This window comes from Myripristis murdjan, chromosome 8 (genome assembly GCF_902150065.1).
Source record: "Myripristis murdjan chromosome 8, fMyrMur1.1, whole genome shotgun sequence".
Lineage (NCBI taxonomy): Eukaryota > Metazoa > Chordata > Actinopteri > Holocentriformes > Holocentridae > Myripristis > Myripristis murdjan.
In genome coordinates, this window is record NC_043987.1 from 17,936,225 (window position 1) to 17,953,569 (window position 17,345).

Below are 17,345 nucleotides of genomic sequence, written 5' to 3' on the forward strand. Positions count from 1 at the left end.
TAAATTAATCCCTAAATATGGCTTGAGTTTCCTACTCAAGCATGTCCATCCCAAATGGATTGGGACCCGTGTCCAAACAATACATCATGTTCATTTTGGACTGCACAATTGCCTTAATCCTGAGGAACTTCAGTGGCGGTGGGAAGTGGTTTGGAAGGCAGAATGGCTTGTCCATGACAGAATCCTTACATTTGAAGTGCTCCTCTGGATTCCAGCACACGCTCATTCTATGTAAATTGGGCATACATTGGCATCACTCGACTCCCGTTCCAAAATGTGTTTTCAAAATGTTCATGTGATGCTGTTGTCAGTTGGAAAGTAAAATATGTGCCACTATCAGCATAGAATATGGATAGATGACTTGTAAAGTGTGGCATGAGTTCACTCTTTCATGTGGAAACGGTAGCCTGTCTAGCCTGTCTCAGATTCAGGAGAGACAGTATTTATATCTACAAGCTAAGCCTAGTATCTGAATAGGTATGCATCTTCAAGTAAAACAACCTATATAATGTATGCAGGAGTGGGAAATCAACATGGGGGATGGATTCTTCATATTATAATTTGCATCAGCATTGAAATTAAATGAGCTGTACACTTCCATATATTGAAGAATTTGTTTCCTTTTTTCTGTTTGTTTGTTTTTTTCTACAGAATGGTCTAAAATCCTTTGATCAGATTTCTATTCAATAAATGGCAGCGACATTAAGTTTGACGTTTGACCCAAATGAAGGAAGGGATTGAGGTTGCATTCATGCCCGCTCAAAAACTACTGAAAGTGAGCCTTTGTGTGAATACTGTATAAATGGTGAGGTGTATCAGTCAAGCCTGTACACAGCGTCTTCATACAAACTGAACTGTCACACCAGCTCATGCCACAGTGGCACTTAGGATGTTCATAAATCATGTGCAATGCTCTGTCCAAAGCTGCACTTGCCTGGCCTGGTGCCGCCTCAGCATCTCATAGAGGTGTGCTGCTCGGTCTATTCCCCTGCACTGCATTTCATTTAGATGCAAATATAAAAACAAAAATGTTAAATACAGTGCAGTTTTTATAGGAATGTGCTGTACACGTAAGACTCCGAGTCTGTAACTGACTCTCGTCATTACATAATCATTGTGCATTATTAAAAGGTGTTAAAAATGATCACTGTCACCATGAGGAGTGATTAAATTTGCCTGGATACCAAAACCAGGGACGTTTCTGAATGGTGTGAGGGTGTGGTCGAGAGGCACGGAATGAATGAATGTGTGTCAGGGGATGATTGCAAGAGATGCCACCTACTGTCCCTGGTGCAGATTTTGACTCCGTCACAGGATGGTGGCCGATCCCAAATTAGAAATGAGCCGGGGAGGGTGGGGGGCTTCCGACTCCCATCCACCAATCAGAGAGAGACACATGTGCATCAACTGTACCACTTGAGTGACAGCCAACCAGAAGTAGAGCAGAGACAAACTCTCTTGGTGATGTCGTCATTGGTATTATAATAACTTGTCCAGCTCTACAGAGGTTTGACCTCATAATGCATAGAATAAAATAAAATAAACTCCTTTTGAAGAAAAAACACACACAAGGCACAATTTGTAAAAAACAAAGTACAAACTTTATTATTCTGTCTTTACAAAGGCACAAGCCTCTTTATCCCCAAAACATTTCTCTTAAAAAAAAAAAAGCAACAAAACAAAAACAAAAAGTAGCTTGTTGATGACCTTATGAACTGACAGGTCTAACAAAAAAAAGGAATAAAACGATGAACGAGAACAGATAAAAGGATGAAAGAGAACAGATAAAAGGAGGCGGAAGGAAGGAGTTGTGAAAGGAGAGGGAAGACAAGACAAGAGTTGCTGACACAGAAAGACGAGTATAAAGAATGAAATAAGGGAAGGGGGCTGACGACAGAACAAGATGGAGGGGGAATGGACATGGAGGGAAAGGGAAATACACAGCTGTGCGGTTTTGACTCATAACCTCAAGAGCTTCAGCTGAGGAGGAGCCCCTTTTTACAAAAACAAAGAGGCGAACTCCATTATGGTACAGTAAGTGCTTTGTAATCTTGACCCCATTTAATGATCCCTGACCACCCCCCTCATCTGACAATCTGATATGTCCACATAATGTATCCTATAACACACAGAACAGACAGCAAACAGAAATGGAACTAAAATAGTGCTTGGCTCCAGTAGAAAATGTCCAAACGCACATATTCAGAGGATAGAGCATCGGCTCTACAAATACAACCGAGCACACAAACCGCACTGTCTTTCCAATATCTAGGAATCCCCTCCTATCCTGATGCCAAGTACATACTGGGAAAACGATTGGTGATTTCAATCGACAGATAAGCCACTCGATTCAGTGCAGTAACATCAATGTTTTTTTTTTTAAAGGGTGACTCAAATATATAACATCAAATATATCATGATGGATAAGCGATGTGTTCAAATGAACACATTATCTGTCCAGCAGTTCAAAGCTCCATCTATGCAAACAGGATGACAAGGGCAAGCTAACAATGAATGTGCTACTGAATCAATAATGTTCAGTAGTGCCAAAACTAGTTCCCCAATTATGACAGGTTAACTCGCGAAAGGTTAACAAATATGAAAAAAAAAAAAAATGCAGAAAACAGATGTTCAATTATCAACTCATTTTCTGGAATGTCTACATTGATTGTGGAAATCTCATCCACAATCTGGCACAGTGCACTTGGCGGGCAAAAACTGTTTCCAATCTAAATCCGACCAGCAGTCAGTGGTCGGATACATTTGTACACTTGGGGGGGAAAAAAAACATGAGAAGTGCTTGTTTTTAATTAGAACGCCAGTGACCCTTTCATATTTGAATCTGTCAGACAAAATAAAACAAAGATACCTCAACTGAATCAAATATGTTGAGGCCAAAGTCCGGTACAAGCGTGTTTTGTAGTAGAGATGACAGAACACAGAGTAGAAGAGGGATTCCAATGCCCATTCGAAAGGCTTAGATCAAGTGTTCAGGTTATCTCAAACCTCAGGGCTGTGTTAAGGCTGGCCTCACAGTGCCTCTCTACACCCACGGGCTGTAAGTAAGGCAAGCTGCTGCCTCTCTCTCCCCGCTACATTTCTTAATATCTGTCTGCCAATCAACAGCGCACAGTTCCAGGGGAAGGATACTTTTGAAAACAATCAAGCAGAAATACGTAAACTGCATGGTACTCATCTGGTGTGAGACAAAAAGCGCAAAAGGGACAGAAAAATGCATGTTAAGGAAATGCATAGAGCATGTGTGCATGGTGTGATCGAACCAGTCACCCCCATTGCACATTCAAACTACTTCAATGGGCGTTTCAAGATTTTCCTCTTGGAAGCATACTTCAGTATATGCTTTGACAAATGTCCCAACATTTGGACAAGACTACAACATAAGGGCTAAATAGAACCAACCCTTGAGATAGAGCAAACAAATGATTGGATGTCAGTCGTAATTGCGTATGTGAGTGCTGTGCGCACGTGAATGTGCCTCAATACCAAGGTAGGGGTGGTGCTGTTGCAGACTGCCAGAGTCTGGGCCACCCTTTAAGCCCTGTGGATTTAAAATGCACAGAGGGACACACAAACACACACGTCTCCCCGGTCGAAATCACTCGAGTGTGACCATGGAGTAGCTTATTCAACAAGCCAGGAACTAAAACATGAAAAGGGGGGAGGATGTCAAGAAATGTCAAAGCACCGATTTTTGTCAGGCCATGAGCAAGAAGGGGGAACATGCCAAATACATAAGTGGGAATACTGGGAACCCAGCCCAGTAAAAAATGGCAACACACACACAAAAAAAGAACAGATTTTGGAAACAGTAAGTGCACTCTCTCCTCCCAAGCTTAGCTTCATTTCCCATGAGCACAAGTCAGCCATGAAAACAGCTTTTAGATTTCTCGTCAGTGTTGCTTCCTTTTGTTTGTTTGTTTGGTTTCACTACAATCACGTTGACTCGCTAGCTGAGGGTGCCCATGAGGAACGCAACATAAAAACAGGAGACTTCATACTCAAAGTAAAAGGTCATTTTTTCTTTCATTCAGAAGCCAGAAGGAGTGGATCTTTGATTTGACACAGTCTTGTAAGCTCACAGTGTCTCTCCAAGCAGTTCAGATGGTACAGGAGGAAGGAGTTTTAAATGATGTTCATAAGAAAGGGAAATCTCTGGTGTGGGGCAGTGGAGGACACCCCGCCGCTGGGCTCTTTATCGACTTTCTCTCCTGTTTCACGGGATCAATCACATGGCTTCAGAGTAATTAAAAAGAGAGAAGCCCCATTGGTTAATGGAGATGTTTGCAGGCATCTGAAGCAGTAGTATCCCGGATGGAAAAGGGAAAGGGAGGGGGGGGGACTACTGAGGAGCTTAGGACTTATGCATTTATAGATACGTCAGTGAAGTTGTCACTCTAAAACCTTTCTAAAGATGAATGAGTGGGCATGTGTGTGCCTGTGAGAGGGCAGTGGGCTAGAGGAAAGCAGAGAAAAGACAGGAAGAGAGACTGTGTTTATGAGTGTCTAATTGTAAACCTATTTAGGCTGCCTATCATGGTACAACATTTAAGAGTGTGTGAAAAAACAAAAGAGTGCTTCAATCTGTCTACCAACCCTAATATTGTCCATTTGATACGAGTGCTGTGGGTTTATGTGCCTCCCATACCCCTGTCTGCATATGGGTGTGTACATGTATGTGTGTGTGAGTGTGTGTGTTTGTGTGCAGTGTGTGAGAAAGAGACATCAGGGACAAGTTCAGGGCAGTGAACAGTCGTCAGGCCCATCGCTGTTTGAGGCTGTGTCCGAGCCTGCCGCGTCGGAGAGAACACGCCCCGAGGTGACGATGACTGCCCTCCGCTGCTCCTCCTCACCAGCACACCCCTTCCCCTGGGTGCCCTCTATGTGCTGGATTGCCTGGAGAGAGATGGCATGGAGATAGGTGACATGAGTAACGACAGCACCCTCTAGTGTTAAGATGTGACAACTGTTTTGCCAGCCGCTTTGGGGAAAAAAAAAACCCAAAACAAAAAAAAAGTGACCGATATTTTCTCACATAACCCTGATGCAGTCTGTCCACCCTGATAGATTCAGTGTAATATGGCGAGGTTTCCTGATTACTGTGATGTTCCCTGTCACCCGCCTAGAAGAACTATGAACACACAGGTGGATAGATTCAGATTGCTGTCAGCAGGAAATAATTCCTAAAAAATTCTTTGCCCCAGGGCACTGTGGAAGAGCTTCTGTGTACATTTCAGGTGATTTGAGCTCCGCCAATGAATACCCACTGGTGGCTGTTTCAATTTAGGTACCATGAACTGGGCATTGATTGATTATTGGTCTCGGCTAAATATCAGGGCAATTTTTTAACCGTCAGTATTGTAATTTTGATTTAGATGATGGCCGATATGAAAAACACTCAGACGCCATCTCTTCATCTAAAAGTGGACAGTGGAACAAAAGTGAGAGAGTAGGGTAATGAAAATATGGTTACAAGTTTCATTTCCATTTTCCCTTTTCCCTTTTTTGTTTTACAGAAAGACAAAAACACTAAGTTGTCACATGTTGCCATTACTTACTTGCCTGAAGGACAGAGGAGTTACTTTCTGACATTCAAATGTATAATTTTAATAATTATAACTGAAGCTTAATTGTATTTCTTAAAATAGGTTTTTGCAAATTTTCAGGTATTTATTTTTTCTTATTTAAATTCTCTGTCAAATGTTTGTAATAATTGTTTTGGTAAGTTTTTACAAACTATATAGTTAATTCAAGTTACTGCAAATGAATATTGGCCTATCTATTGGCAGGGACGGCTGGTATGAATGGACTAACAGGGCTGAGCCCTCCCTTTCTTTTACAATAAATTATTGTTTAAAAAAAAACCTTAGAACAGATTGATTTAAATTTTGATGGAAGCTAGTGCAGCAACAGCACCAAATAATCACAAGAAAAACAAGTGGACAAGTCTTTGGAGGAACAAGTGAAGAAACTGGGGACACGCTGGCCAGATGATGTTCAAATGACACAGTGTCACTTGGTTTTAAAGAAAGGAGCAGCTAATGGCAAATGTAGCTAAGAATTCACTTTTCTGTTTCCCATTTTTGCTTATTGGACAAGGAATCGTGGATTTGAAACAGTGCTGTTGTACAGCATTTGCTATAACAAGTATACAGTGTCCTTGCTGTAACTTGTATCTTGGATGTGGTGCTGCTGCTTGAACTATTGATGGGTATAATGCATTTCTTAGCCAGACGTCACTCGTTACTGGTGTCCTTGATTACAAATATTCAATTATCGGCTCTAAAAAAATTAACTACATATTTTTGGGGCACCAGTTTGTCTAAGCCTCATGCTGCATTTCCTCCTTACCATTTGGATGTTAACCTTCAAACTCTAGTTAATACAATGGTTCACTGTCAACAGTGCACTCTGTGTCTTACCTGAACAATGGTGTCCAGGTTCTGTCGAGATGTGGACACTGTATTGATAACTGAGGTTGGGCCCATGGTTACCACGGTGACGTGATGGGGCTGGGGAGGCTGGGCTGGTGCAGGGACGATGACTGTGGCATGGTGGGTGGGTGCAGGGGGAGTGGCAGGGGCCATCACCTGAAAGGAAAGTGAAATTAGAGTATGCTCATGTTTAACTCTAACATAAGACGTTATTTTGTCATCATGTTATCGCACTAACATGTGACTTTAGGGCATTTAAGTTCATAAAAAACAATTACACTATGTTACACTATGTGTTACACATGAGCCTGTGTACAAGCTCACACACAGACACACTCCTGGGTGTCACCAGCTGTGACACAGAGCCCATCTGCAGTAGCATAGATCCAGCCCTCATGAGTCACAACGGCTACATTTTTTTTAATTACTTGGCGATTCCTGAGGTCTGGAACTGCTGTCATTCCCAGAGGGCAGATTTGACCGGAATCTGTGCAAGATGCCTGACTGAACGGTCAACAAATTCTCTGAAAACGCCTTCACAGTGCGCGGTGAGAAGTAAACAAACATGGCAGCGGCCTTGCTGAAAGAGAGCAAGAGTTGCAATGTTACTGACAGCATTTGGCGATTTCTTCTGTTCTCGAGAAATGTTCCAGCATCGATATATTTCTTGTGGTGACGCCTGATCAGTTAACCTACTAAAAGTGGTTTAACAATGACCAATGGTCTTGGCCCATAGGTGAGACAAACACTGATAAAAACATGGCCAGACACTATTGGATTACGACATGATTCATGGGGTCTGGAAACCAGGCTTTATCTACACTTTATCAATCATCTTTTTCACTGCCTGCTACAGGCTGCCTTGATGGGCAGAGAGCACAAGCCGATTGATTTGGCATCAGGTTCAGTTAGGGGTTAGCCGGCTGAAACAGGATGCCAGGGCTGTCGGGGCAGCAGACAGGCGCAGTGCAAAGTGATGTGTGAGCTGCCCATTGACTAAACCATGAATGTGTCTTAGCTGTTGACAGCTGTAACTCTAAGTATGGGGGAGATTCTCTGAACAAACTGTGTGACTGTCAGCGTGCCAACTACAGCATACTGGAAGACGAGTCTATGCAAGCGTGTGTCTAAAATGCAATAAACTTCAATTTGACTTGAACAAAATAGGACATTAAAGTGTCTGCTGGAGACATACAGCTGAATATATAGGACTGTGACACTGAGGAGGAAAATCTGGTGCTCGTCAGCTAACTTGTTTTGGACTATGAGTATAAAATAAACACTGGAGCTCAGTAAGATATGGGGCTGAAAATGGAATCGGCTTGGCAAAAACGCAATGGGCTTCTGTGCTTGTTCAAAAAACTCTGCAACTGTCTGTGAACCTGCCCATCGCCAGCTGTCTGTCTGATGTTAGCAGACCACGACAAAAACCTCACAGCATCAGTCTGCAGACTGGCATTGAGAAACTGTGATATAAAATTTATGGCACAACAAAATCCAGGCCAAACTGTGCAGACGCACTGGTATAGATCCAAACTGTATCAGATAGGACAAGCAGCATTAGAAAATAATTCTAATTTCTATACCCAGGTTGTCCTCCATAAATAATGGGTGATTTTTGGTTGTGACGCAAATAAAAAGCCCAAGTAATTAAAACAAATTATAAGGAATTTAAAACTGTGAAAAGGCATCTTAGCTTAACTAAGGAAATTACTCATGTCACCAAAAAGCTAGAACGCCAAGATCTACGATGTCCCTCTCACAGACCCTCAGCTGATGCTACTGTTGTGATCATCATTTGATCAAATACTTAAGATATAAAACTTCATCACATTAATGTGGTCTAATGCCAAATTATATCTAGCATTTCACAACTACTCTTGACAGAAAGTACTCTGCCAGTTTATTTCCATAAACTCTACATGTGATTTACCTGGGCCATTATGGACAGAAATATCAAGATTAGCCAGCTGTGAAAAATCTTTTGCATATTTGCATAATTTTCAAAGGATTGCCACCAATGAGGAAGTCATAGACATATGCGCAGAATTTCCCTCCCAGTCCAACCTGTGGGCTGCGAGCTGGAGTCAGGTCTCGCTCCAGCTGCTCGTGCTGCAGACGGATTAGACTCTGTGTCTGTGCCTGCTGCTCCTGGACCTGCTGGGCGATCACCTTCAGCTTCTCTGGGTACAGCTGGGCATCCAAGGAACGCATCTGGTACACACACAGTGCAAGATGAAACTGTGGATTAGCAAGTCAATTTTAAAACAATAAAAGTCGCTGGGTTTGTGTATGGGCATTTTCAGAAATTCTCTGATCTTCGATTGTTGCTTGCAAAACACCAAGTAATACCAGCAATTGAGAAAGAAAAGATGATGGCGTGACTAATTCTAATTACGCTTCTGGGCGTTCTGCTCACCTGCTCCTCGAGCATCATCCTGACTGAGCGTTCTTTCTCCAGCTGCTGCCTCAACTCAATCATTTCCCTCCGCAAGTCCTCTGTCTTCTCTTCCTCCAGGATGTCTGGTGAGCCGATCCCTTCATCCTTCTCCTCTGCACGCCTCCTCTTTGGAGAGGAACCACTGAACTCCTGGGGCGAGCACAGGGGGCATTGGAAGGGAAAAAAAAAAACAAAAAAAAACACAAGCAGATTTGGGCCGTTAACAGATGAATTGCTCTCTTAAAGACTATGAAATGGGCATTACTGGGAAAAACAGCATAATAATGACTTTGTTCACAGTTTGAGGCTTTGTGTTGTGATGCTTTACTTGTATGAAGCGTTTGAGCTGATTGTTCTGCTGCAGTAACCGCGTCTTCTCCTGCTCCAAAGTGAAGATGTACTCTGCCGTCTGTTGCAGGATGGCAGCCTGTGGAGAACAGGAGAGGAATGTTACATCTCTGCTATTAGAGTGAAATCAGACTTGTGTACATAGTCTTACGGCTCTTTTTCATCATCTCTTCTTAACCCAAAAAAATATGACAACAAAAGGGGGCAACATTTCTAAGTATAGAGGAATGACGAGCACCAGCAAAATCCAAACTGCCCATTCCACAGCTCTGCCTGTGACCCACCTTGCTGAGCTTCTCTCCGTCGCTGTGTGGGATGAGTGTTTTGAGTGACTGGAATCCGGCATTGATGCTCTGCATGCGCCGCCGCTCATTGCTGTTGGCGATCTCCCGGCGGATCCGCCTCTCCTGGTCCCGGGCTGTTTCTGGAGTCAGGGGAATGTTGGCCAGACTGGGGGGAAGACAAGAAACAGCAGTCACACTGAGTGAAAAGACGCCCAGGGTCTTCAATAACAATAATAAAATAATAATAATGATAATAATAAACCAGAGATTAACTGCTACCCTTAAATGAACTTTGCCCTAACGCTAAAACTAGAAGGTGCTAAAGTGGGACTGAAAATTAACTGCAGGGGGTTCCAGATCCTTTGTACACACAGCAAAAATACAAAAAACTCATGAACTGAAAGGGCAATGAGTTATTCATTAAACATTAAACTATATATTGCATCTTCTTTAGATATTCATATGAAAACGCATCCTCTTGTACCGTTAGATATTATTCATTTGTGATGTTCATCGCATCTTAGAGGTTATTTGGTGATCACGTAGGCTATTACAAATTTACCTTTGGTTGTAGCAGTTTCCCCTCAACCTAGCTTACCTATTTCTACTTCAATTACGGATTTCCTGCATTTCCCAGAATAGCTCTAGACAGCCCCCAGAGAATGGGTGTGAACTTCTTGCTTTTAATCAAACACTGATGTATGGAGATATAAATAAAGCTAGCCAGTGTGTCAATGACTGCAGCCATCCCCTTTACTCAAAATGCAACATCTTGCGGTAGTATTACATTACAGTCATGAGACTTGTCAGTGAAGAAACTGGCAGGCTCATCTCTGCCTTTTCAGTGATAGTTTTCTCCCTGTATAACTGTTGAGTGTTGATGTAACATGGTATGTCTTGAAAGAAGGCCTTACTCTTTGAATCTGAGGGACTGACTCAAAAACTTGAAGTTTACTAGTGATGTTTTGGATAGCTGAACAATCTTCTGCTATCAAACTCCACTGTGGCTTTGCTGGAAATATCACAGTATTAAAATCATGGTATCTATGCCTTGACAGTTAATGGCAGGAATAAGGAAAATGCATGAATGCATGTTCCTGAAACTAGCCTACAGGATCAAAGGCATTCTGAGTGTTTGATGTTAGGTAAAGGTCACCAGGGTAATGTAAAAGTTGGAGTCTGATCTCCAACTGCAGGCACTGTGTTCAAGCCCCTGAGCTGACACACATCTACCCCGATGAAGTGCTCTTGAGCAGACACAGAATCCCAACCAACTACAGGGAGGGACACTGCTCTGACCCTGTATCCTGACCTCTTGAATAGGGGGAAGCAAAAACAGGACTGAACTATGGATAATAACAAAGCACCTACCACGATCCTGATGAAGACCCAACTGAGTGAAAATGTTGATGTAATAACAAACTAAATACATCACTGGGAGTGTTATTCCAGTAGGCGGACTCGTGTCTCTGTGTCATGATGCTGCCTCTCACTCCTGCACCTCATAAATCAACTTCTATGAATGTGTGCACGCTGCAGCTCACTAAAAAAAGTTACTTTTATTTAAATGTGCAGGTAACTCCAGTGCAATATTTCACAACTGTGATTCCAGCAGTGCCCTATCCAGTGATAATATCCACCCTAAACTCGTGGTGAACATCCAGTACGCAGGACTACAAAGTTCAGCTGACGGGAAATTTTGAACGACATCCTCTAACTTCCTCTGTATCACACCTCGGTATCTCTGGGATCCTCTCTAGCAAAGCTCTTATCTCTACTGACTCAGCTGCCTCACTGCAAACATAGGGAACAATTGTGCAGACACTGATGATTAGAGGACTGTGTGTGTGTGTGTGTGTGTGTGTGTGTGTGTGTGTGTGTGTGTGTGTGTGTGTGTGTGTGTGTGCGCACATGCACATTTTCCAACATTGCAGTGGCACATCCAACAAACACATCCACTGCCAAAACATCACTGACTGGGCCCGCTCCACTTGCCATATCACACAATCACAACCACTACAGAATAACAGCCTGGGTACCAGAGAGAGAGTGGGTCAGGTTGCTTCAAACAACAAGCCGTGGTGTAAATATCAGACTACTGTGTGAGTTATGAATATGCTTTCACACACGGTCACGGTACCCTTGGAACAGATGTTTAATCATTTTATGTTTTACTCCTATTCTGCTCTGCTTGTGCATCTTGTTTTATTTATTTTAGTTTGTGGCCCATTACCAAACAACTTAACATGAAATAATTTCTACATTAGAATAAATTTAAGTGCACTTATTTAATACCGATATGGTCATTATAACGTGTTCATAGCGCCTGTATAACAAGTCTACACTTTCAGCACGGTTCCCAAGTTCACTAGTCTTTTAAGTCACCATGGGTCCGGAGGCACATTTTCCCTGAGTGGAGGAATTCTCCACAGACCACCATGAGGGGAACATTAAAAGAACTACATTTCCCAGTTCGCCCTGCGCGCGGCAGATTTCTCCGCCTTCCTCTCCAAACAGGGTTACAGACGCATCGACGGGCCTTCCGCGGCAAACACACCCCCCTTATTAATCTGACCACTATTAATTTCCCTCCGTCACGACTGCGAAATGTCCCTTTAACGAATTGATATGAGGAAATAATTATTTCAACAGTCGCAACTCTCCCCCGTTATCGCAGGGCCTCAACAGCACCGTGCTCGCACCAGACTTATCGTGTCCTCCGCCATTACAACAATGCGGCAGCATGGCAGAGGTGCGGGATAAAAAGACGCAGTGGAAATGAGTCGACAGCGTGCCCGAGACACGTAGAAATTCCTGTAAAACCATCGCCACGTCGAATGAGGGCGATTTTGACAACAAAATGCGTCTTCCCACTATGGGTTGAGGGAAACGGTGTGCCACAAACAGCAAGGCAACGCCAGACCCCCTCATCACTTTTTAGCTCAAGCCACAAGCATGGCCGCACTACCCACAATAACTTCGGATCGCTGGGAGCGAAAAATCAGCCAACAGTAACCTCTGCGGTGTTGTGTGAAAATAAACCCTCTCACGGCGCGGTAACTGCGCTCGTTTGCACCTTTTCTATTCTAATGCAAATCACAGCATGTATATGCGACACGGGGGGATAATTTAGGGAGAATAAATAGACCAGGGATGCGCTCTGAACCAGAGTAGCAGCGTGGTGTGCACAGAACCACGTGGTTTATGTTTGTTAGCCACAAAATGTATCGATTTCGCAGTCAAATACACGAAAAAACATCCCAAGTGTAATACTGGGCTCTCAGCTGGATGCCCCTCTTCCCTAAATACAATATAAACGAGGTCTTTAATGGCTATTAATATCCCCAGCTCCCCGTGAGTGGGTCGTGTACACAATAACAGATCAAATCAAGCATGTTGCCTCAGCGCCGTCGCTAAGTGCGTACTCAAAACAGATGACTTACAATACAGCGTAATATATGAAGCAAAATAAAGAGTGCATGTACACACCTACAAAGACCGCCAATCACTTCTTTCTCCGTTTTCCTAAAATGTTGCAAGGAGGGCACCTTCTGAGCTGGTACCATGAAATACTCCATGCTTGCCTCTCCAGTTTTGGTCCCCAGAAAAAAAAAATCTTGGCGTGGAATAAAAGAAAATGATGAAGTTGAGGGGGATCAAAATCCCGTAATCCGACACGTAGTAAATTCTCAGACAATAAAGATGTGAAATCCTTGTCTGCACTATAGTTGCTGGCTGCTGAGAGTTGTAATGTTACTCGACTTCCAGCTGATGGGGTTCCCTCGTTGTGTGTGGCTCTCTCTCTCTCTCTCTCTCTCTCTCTCTCTCTCTCTCTCTCTCTCTCTCTCTCTCTCTCCCCCCTCTCTCCCTCTGCATGGACGTGTGTGTGTGTGTGTGTGTGTGCGCAGCTGATCGGATGGCTTTCAAGGCGGGAAACAGCTGGTAGGAATCACACAGCACTACCAAAAGGCCTCCTTCCGCAGAGACGGGGGACTGCATGTAAACAAAGGACTATTTAGCGTAAATACGCCACGAGAAACACACATGGGGAAGTGGTAGAAATTAGCTGGTTCATAAGAATTACAATAACACACCGCCGCTTATTATTTACAGCTAAATAACCAGCGACGTAGCGGTGAGTAAAAACGTGCGTGATCGGGTAAACCACCGCCACTTGAAAAAAAAAAAAAAAAAAAGCACTAATTTATATTTTTGATGTAACTTCTCTTACTACAACATCTGTTATGAATGTATTACATATAAAAATGTACCAATAAAAGGTACACAGTTAAATAACCTAAATGTCTATCCTGATTTTACTCGGCATTTGACACCTTAGGCAGCCCGTATTAAATAATAACAAGCGGGAGTACTATAGGGGCGTTTACTCCGTCCAGCCGCTGCGATAAGCGAACAAGAGGGATCAGCTGACGAGTTGGCAGCCTGGCGAAAACAGCGACAAACCGGGGAGGGGTTTGGTTTGGTGGGACGGCTACCGAGGCTGAGGAGCGACTGACATGGAAACAGCTGAATGTGTACACCATTTTGGGTGTAAGAGTAGTAGTAGGTGGAGAATGGGTTACCTAATCGCCACTCCAGCCTGCTTGGTGTGGGCTAGGCGAGCGCGTCGCAGCCACAAAATGGGAGAAGCGAGCGCTCTTGCACCCGGAAATGTGAAGTCCACGCAGCTTTCATGTGTTTTAGGCGAGGTAACCAGCCTCCCTGATGTTGTTGAAGCTCGCAACTTGTGCCAGCTGTTGTATGTAGTAACACCCCGCGGCTCTTACGCAACAGCCACGTTTTTGGACGAGAAATAAGTTACGTGAGGTCGTGCTTTACTAAGAATTTCCAGAGACACGCAGCGGAAACAATGCAAATGTTTACAATCTTCTATTTTTACACAGCACTAATTAGAATAATCTTCCGCGTGGCAATCTAGTTCTCAAGACGTACTTCAAGTGGGTAGTTAAAAGGACACGGAACAACAGCTGTGCGTGGCGATTGTCATGTGGCGCATTATTATTATTATATTTTTTAATTAATAGTCACGCGCCACAAGGGTGCGTTTATTTTACATCGGAACCTGTTCCAGCCAGTCAGAACTGAGTACCAAACTGATTTATTTCCCAAACAGATGAAGGACTAAATGTGTGGCCTGTCGTGCAAAACAACAAATGCACAAGAAAGCTGTCATTTCAGTGCGTTACATATAATTTTAATGTCCTTTATTTGTAATAAATGTTATGCGCATGTAAACATACTCAACTGACTGATTTATGTAAAATGGTAAATGTTGCCCCACAAAAGGCTGCTCAAATCCAAAGGGAATTCATACAAGCTCCGGCCTTACAACAGCACACATCCCTAAAAATAAATAGGTTAAATGAAATGGCAGCAATAGGTACATACCAACAAATAAATAAGCTAGATGGCAACAATTATGTCGATGGAAAAGATAACAATTATGGTTAAAGGTGATTATAAAGCCTCTGAAGATGAATGGAGCCTGTATCTCCTGCACCATGGTGATGCTGATAATCCGGAGAATGACCCTAATGAATAAGGTGGTGAGGAGCTGTGTTGAGAAGCAGAAAATTCTTATGTATTTATTTATTCATTTTAGCAGTATGTATTTTTTTCTTATTTTGCCGTTTAATGTTTAGCATTAGTAATGTGTGATATGATTATTTTCTTACTCATAATTTTTTTTTTTTTAAACAAACATGGTTCAGTGTTTGGCATATAACAAAGAACAAAAGCAAAAAGTCAAATCCAAATGAGTTTTTAAGCTCTGGCTAATTATTATATGCAATACCACATGCATAGAGGAGGTAATTTTGCCAAATGTGTCGGTGAACAGGAAATAATTTAAACCTTCACAAAAAAAAAAAAAAAAAAAATCATGGATTAAAAGCTTTGTTTTATTGTGAATTATTTAAATGGTCCTATTTAATCACTACATGTGTCCTTGTCATTGAAGACCATGTCATTGTTAATTTGTAATTTGTAGAGCCTCAAGAGAAATCTTCAACACAAATGCCAATTTAGGTGCCAGTGGGAAATTGATTTTGAAAATTAGGTAGGCTGATGAGCACCAAATGATTGCTCTTTTGGACAGAATAATTCGGGTTGGGGGGTATATTTTTTTTTAAAACAAATTAATAAAATCTCTCTGAGGAGTCCTGCTTTCTCAATCTGTTGCCCTCTGGTGGTGAAATAAGTGAAGGGGCTGCTGATTTATGGTGTACAGTTTAGCAGCCCATTATCACAAGCCAGTGGACATACACTGAATGGCAGATATATGATGATTTTGATCTACCCGTAAGGCCTTTGTTTTATCTGTCATTGAAAAATCCTATAATAGCCTGTAAACACATCACTTACCAGAAATGATTTATAATCTTCATGCAATTTCAGTTGTTTGGCAAATAATCCAGTCACATATATTGTAAGTTTTGAGATTTCTTTAATGGCTCATGAGCAAAAATTCATGCTACTTCACAAAGTGCTGCTATATTTATGAAATTCATTTGGTTACATAAATGCAGGCAAATATTCTATGGATTCACATTTTCCAATTCTCGTGGCCTTCTGCCTGCAAGCTTTGAGAGAACATGATTTACGTTCATAAACAATGTTGTTGACAGCCATAACATAAGAGCCTGCAGGTTTGCAGCCTGCAAGTCTGAAGCATTACTAAGGCTACAGTACTGTTATTTACTGTGGAGCTTTAAAATGCAGGCAGGATTTTATTTGAATATATATATGAATACAGTTACAGCACACATAAGCTGAACTGTGAGTTATTAAAAAAAAAAAAAAAAAAAAAAAAACAGTAGGCCATTGTGAAGATTACTTTCAAAAAATAAGGCATCACAGATTTTTGATTACTTTTATGGAATTTTAATGAGGATGTGAATTCACTAAATCTGTGGTACCTTTCAGACTGAAATGGATTCAGTTAAGCTTGATCAGTGACTGAGGAGGTATTATTTAACCATTATGATAAATTATGAGACAGTTTGCCCAGGTTTCAGAGGGAACATTGATTCTGGATGATGATCCTGATGTGATGGGGTTTCTTTATGGATCTTAAATAAATTTCTGGCAGTTTTTCATAATCTTTGCCCTCCCTTATAATGGAAAAAAAAATTCAATATTACACTTGTACTCAGTGAGGTGTTGCTATAGTGCCATACGTTCCCAGGCCTGGCTGATGCTTGATTTTAATTATATAATGAATCTATTGTGACACTCAAATTCAGTAATGCAGTCTGATTACATTGAATTATTCCTGTATTACTTTCTTTGATAAGATAAGATAAGATAAGATATTCCTTTATTAGTCCCACAGTGGGGAATCCTATGATCTGATTTTTTTCCCCACCCACAGATACACAGATCTTAAGTTCTTTAAAAACATAATCCACCATGTTTGGGGAAAAATGGTTTGTGTCCTTTCTTAATTATTCAACAAATGGGCCTTATCAGCTTTATTTTCCTCCTCAAAACAAACCATATCTTGTAATTTCAGTAATATTGCAGTGCTGATGTGGGAAACAGGATACAGTGAGGTTGTCCAAATAAAGAAGTACAAAGTAGCTCATTTGTAATAAAAGGGCACATCAGAATCAGAAATACTTTCTTGATCCCTGAGGGGGAATTGGTAATGAATACAGTAATGAAGGAGTAATGAGGGAGGACAAAAGTGTCAGTATCACAGCAAATAGTTCAATGGTGGTTTGAAAGAGAAAGTTAGAGATGGTAAATGATAGGCTAAACATATGGGAGGTAAGAGTGTGTCCACCTCTTTAGACTGGA

The 17,345-nt window shown here is 41.9% G+C and overlaps 1 protein-coding gene across 1 annotated transcript; it reads right to left on the bottom strand.

The window, feature by feature from the left end:
• Positions 1-1,578: 1,578 nt before the first annotated feature.
• Positions 1,579-13,362, bottom strand: tfap4 (transcription factor AP-4 (activating enhancer binding protein 4)). The gene is made up of 7 exons (XM_030058451.1): positions 13,014-13,362; positions 9,525-9,690; positions 9,221-9,319; positions 8,872-9,042; positions 8,520-8,666; positions 6,441-6,608; positions 1,579-4,914 (listed from the first exon to the last, which is right to left on the bottom strand). Exons 1-7 carry the CDS (start codon positions 13,100-13,102, stop codon positions 4,756-4,758), a joined length of 999 nt encoding a protein of 332 aa, XP_029914311.1. The 5' UTR covers positions 13,103-13,362; the 3' UTR covers positions 1,579-4,755.
• Between the last annotated feature and the right edge of the window lie 3,983 nt (positions 13,363-17,345).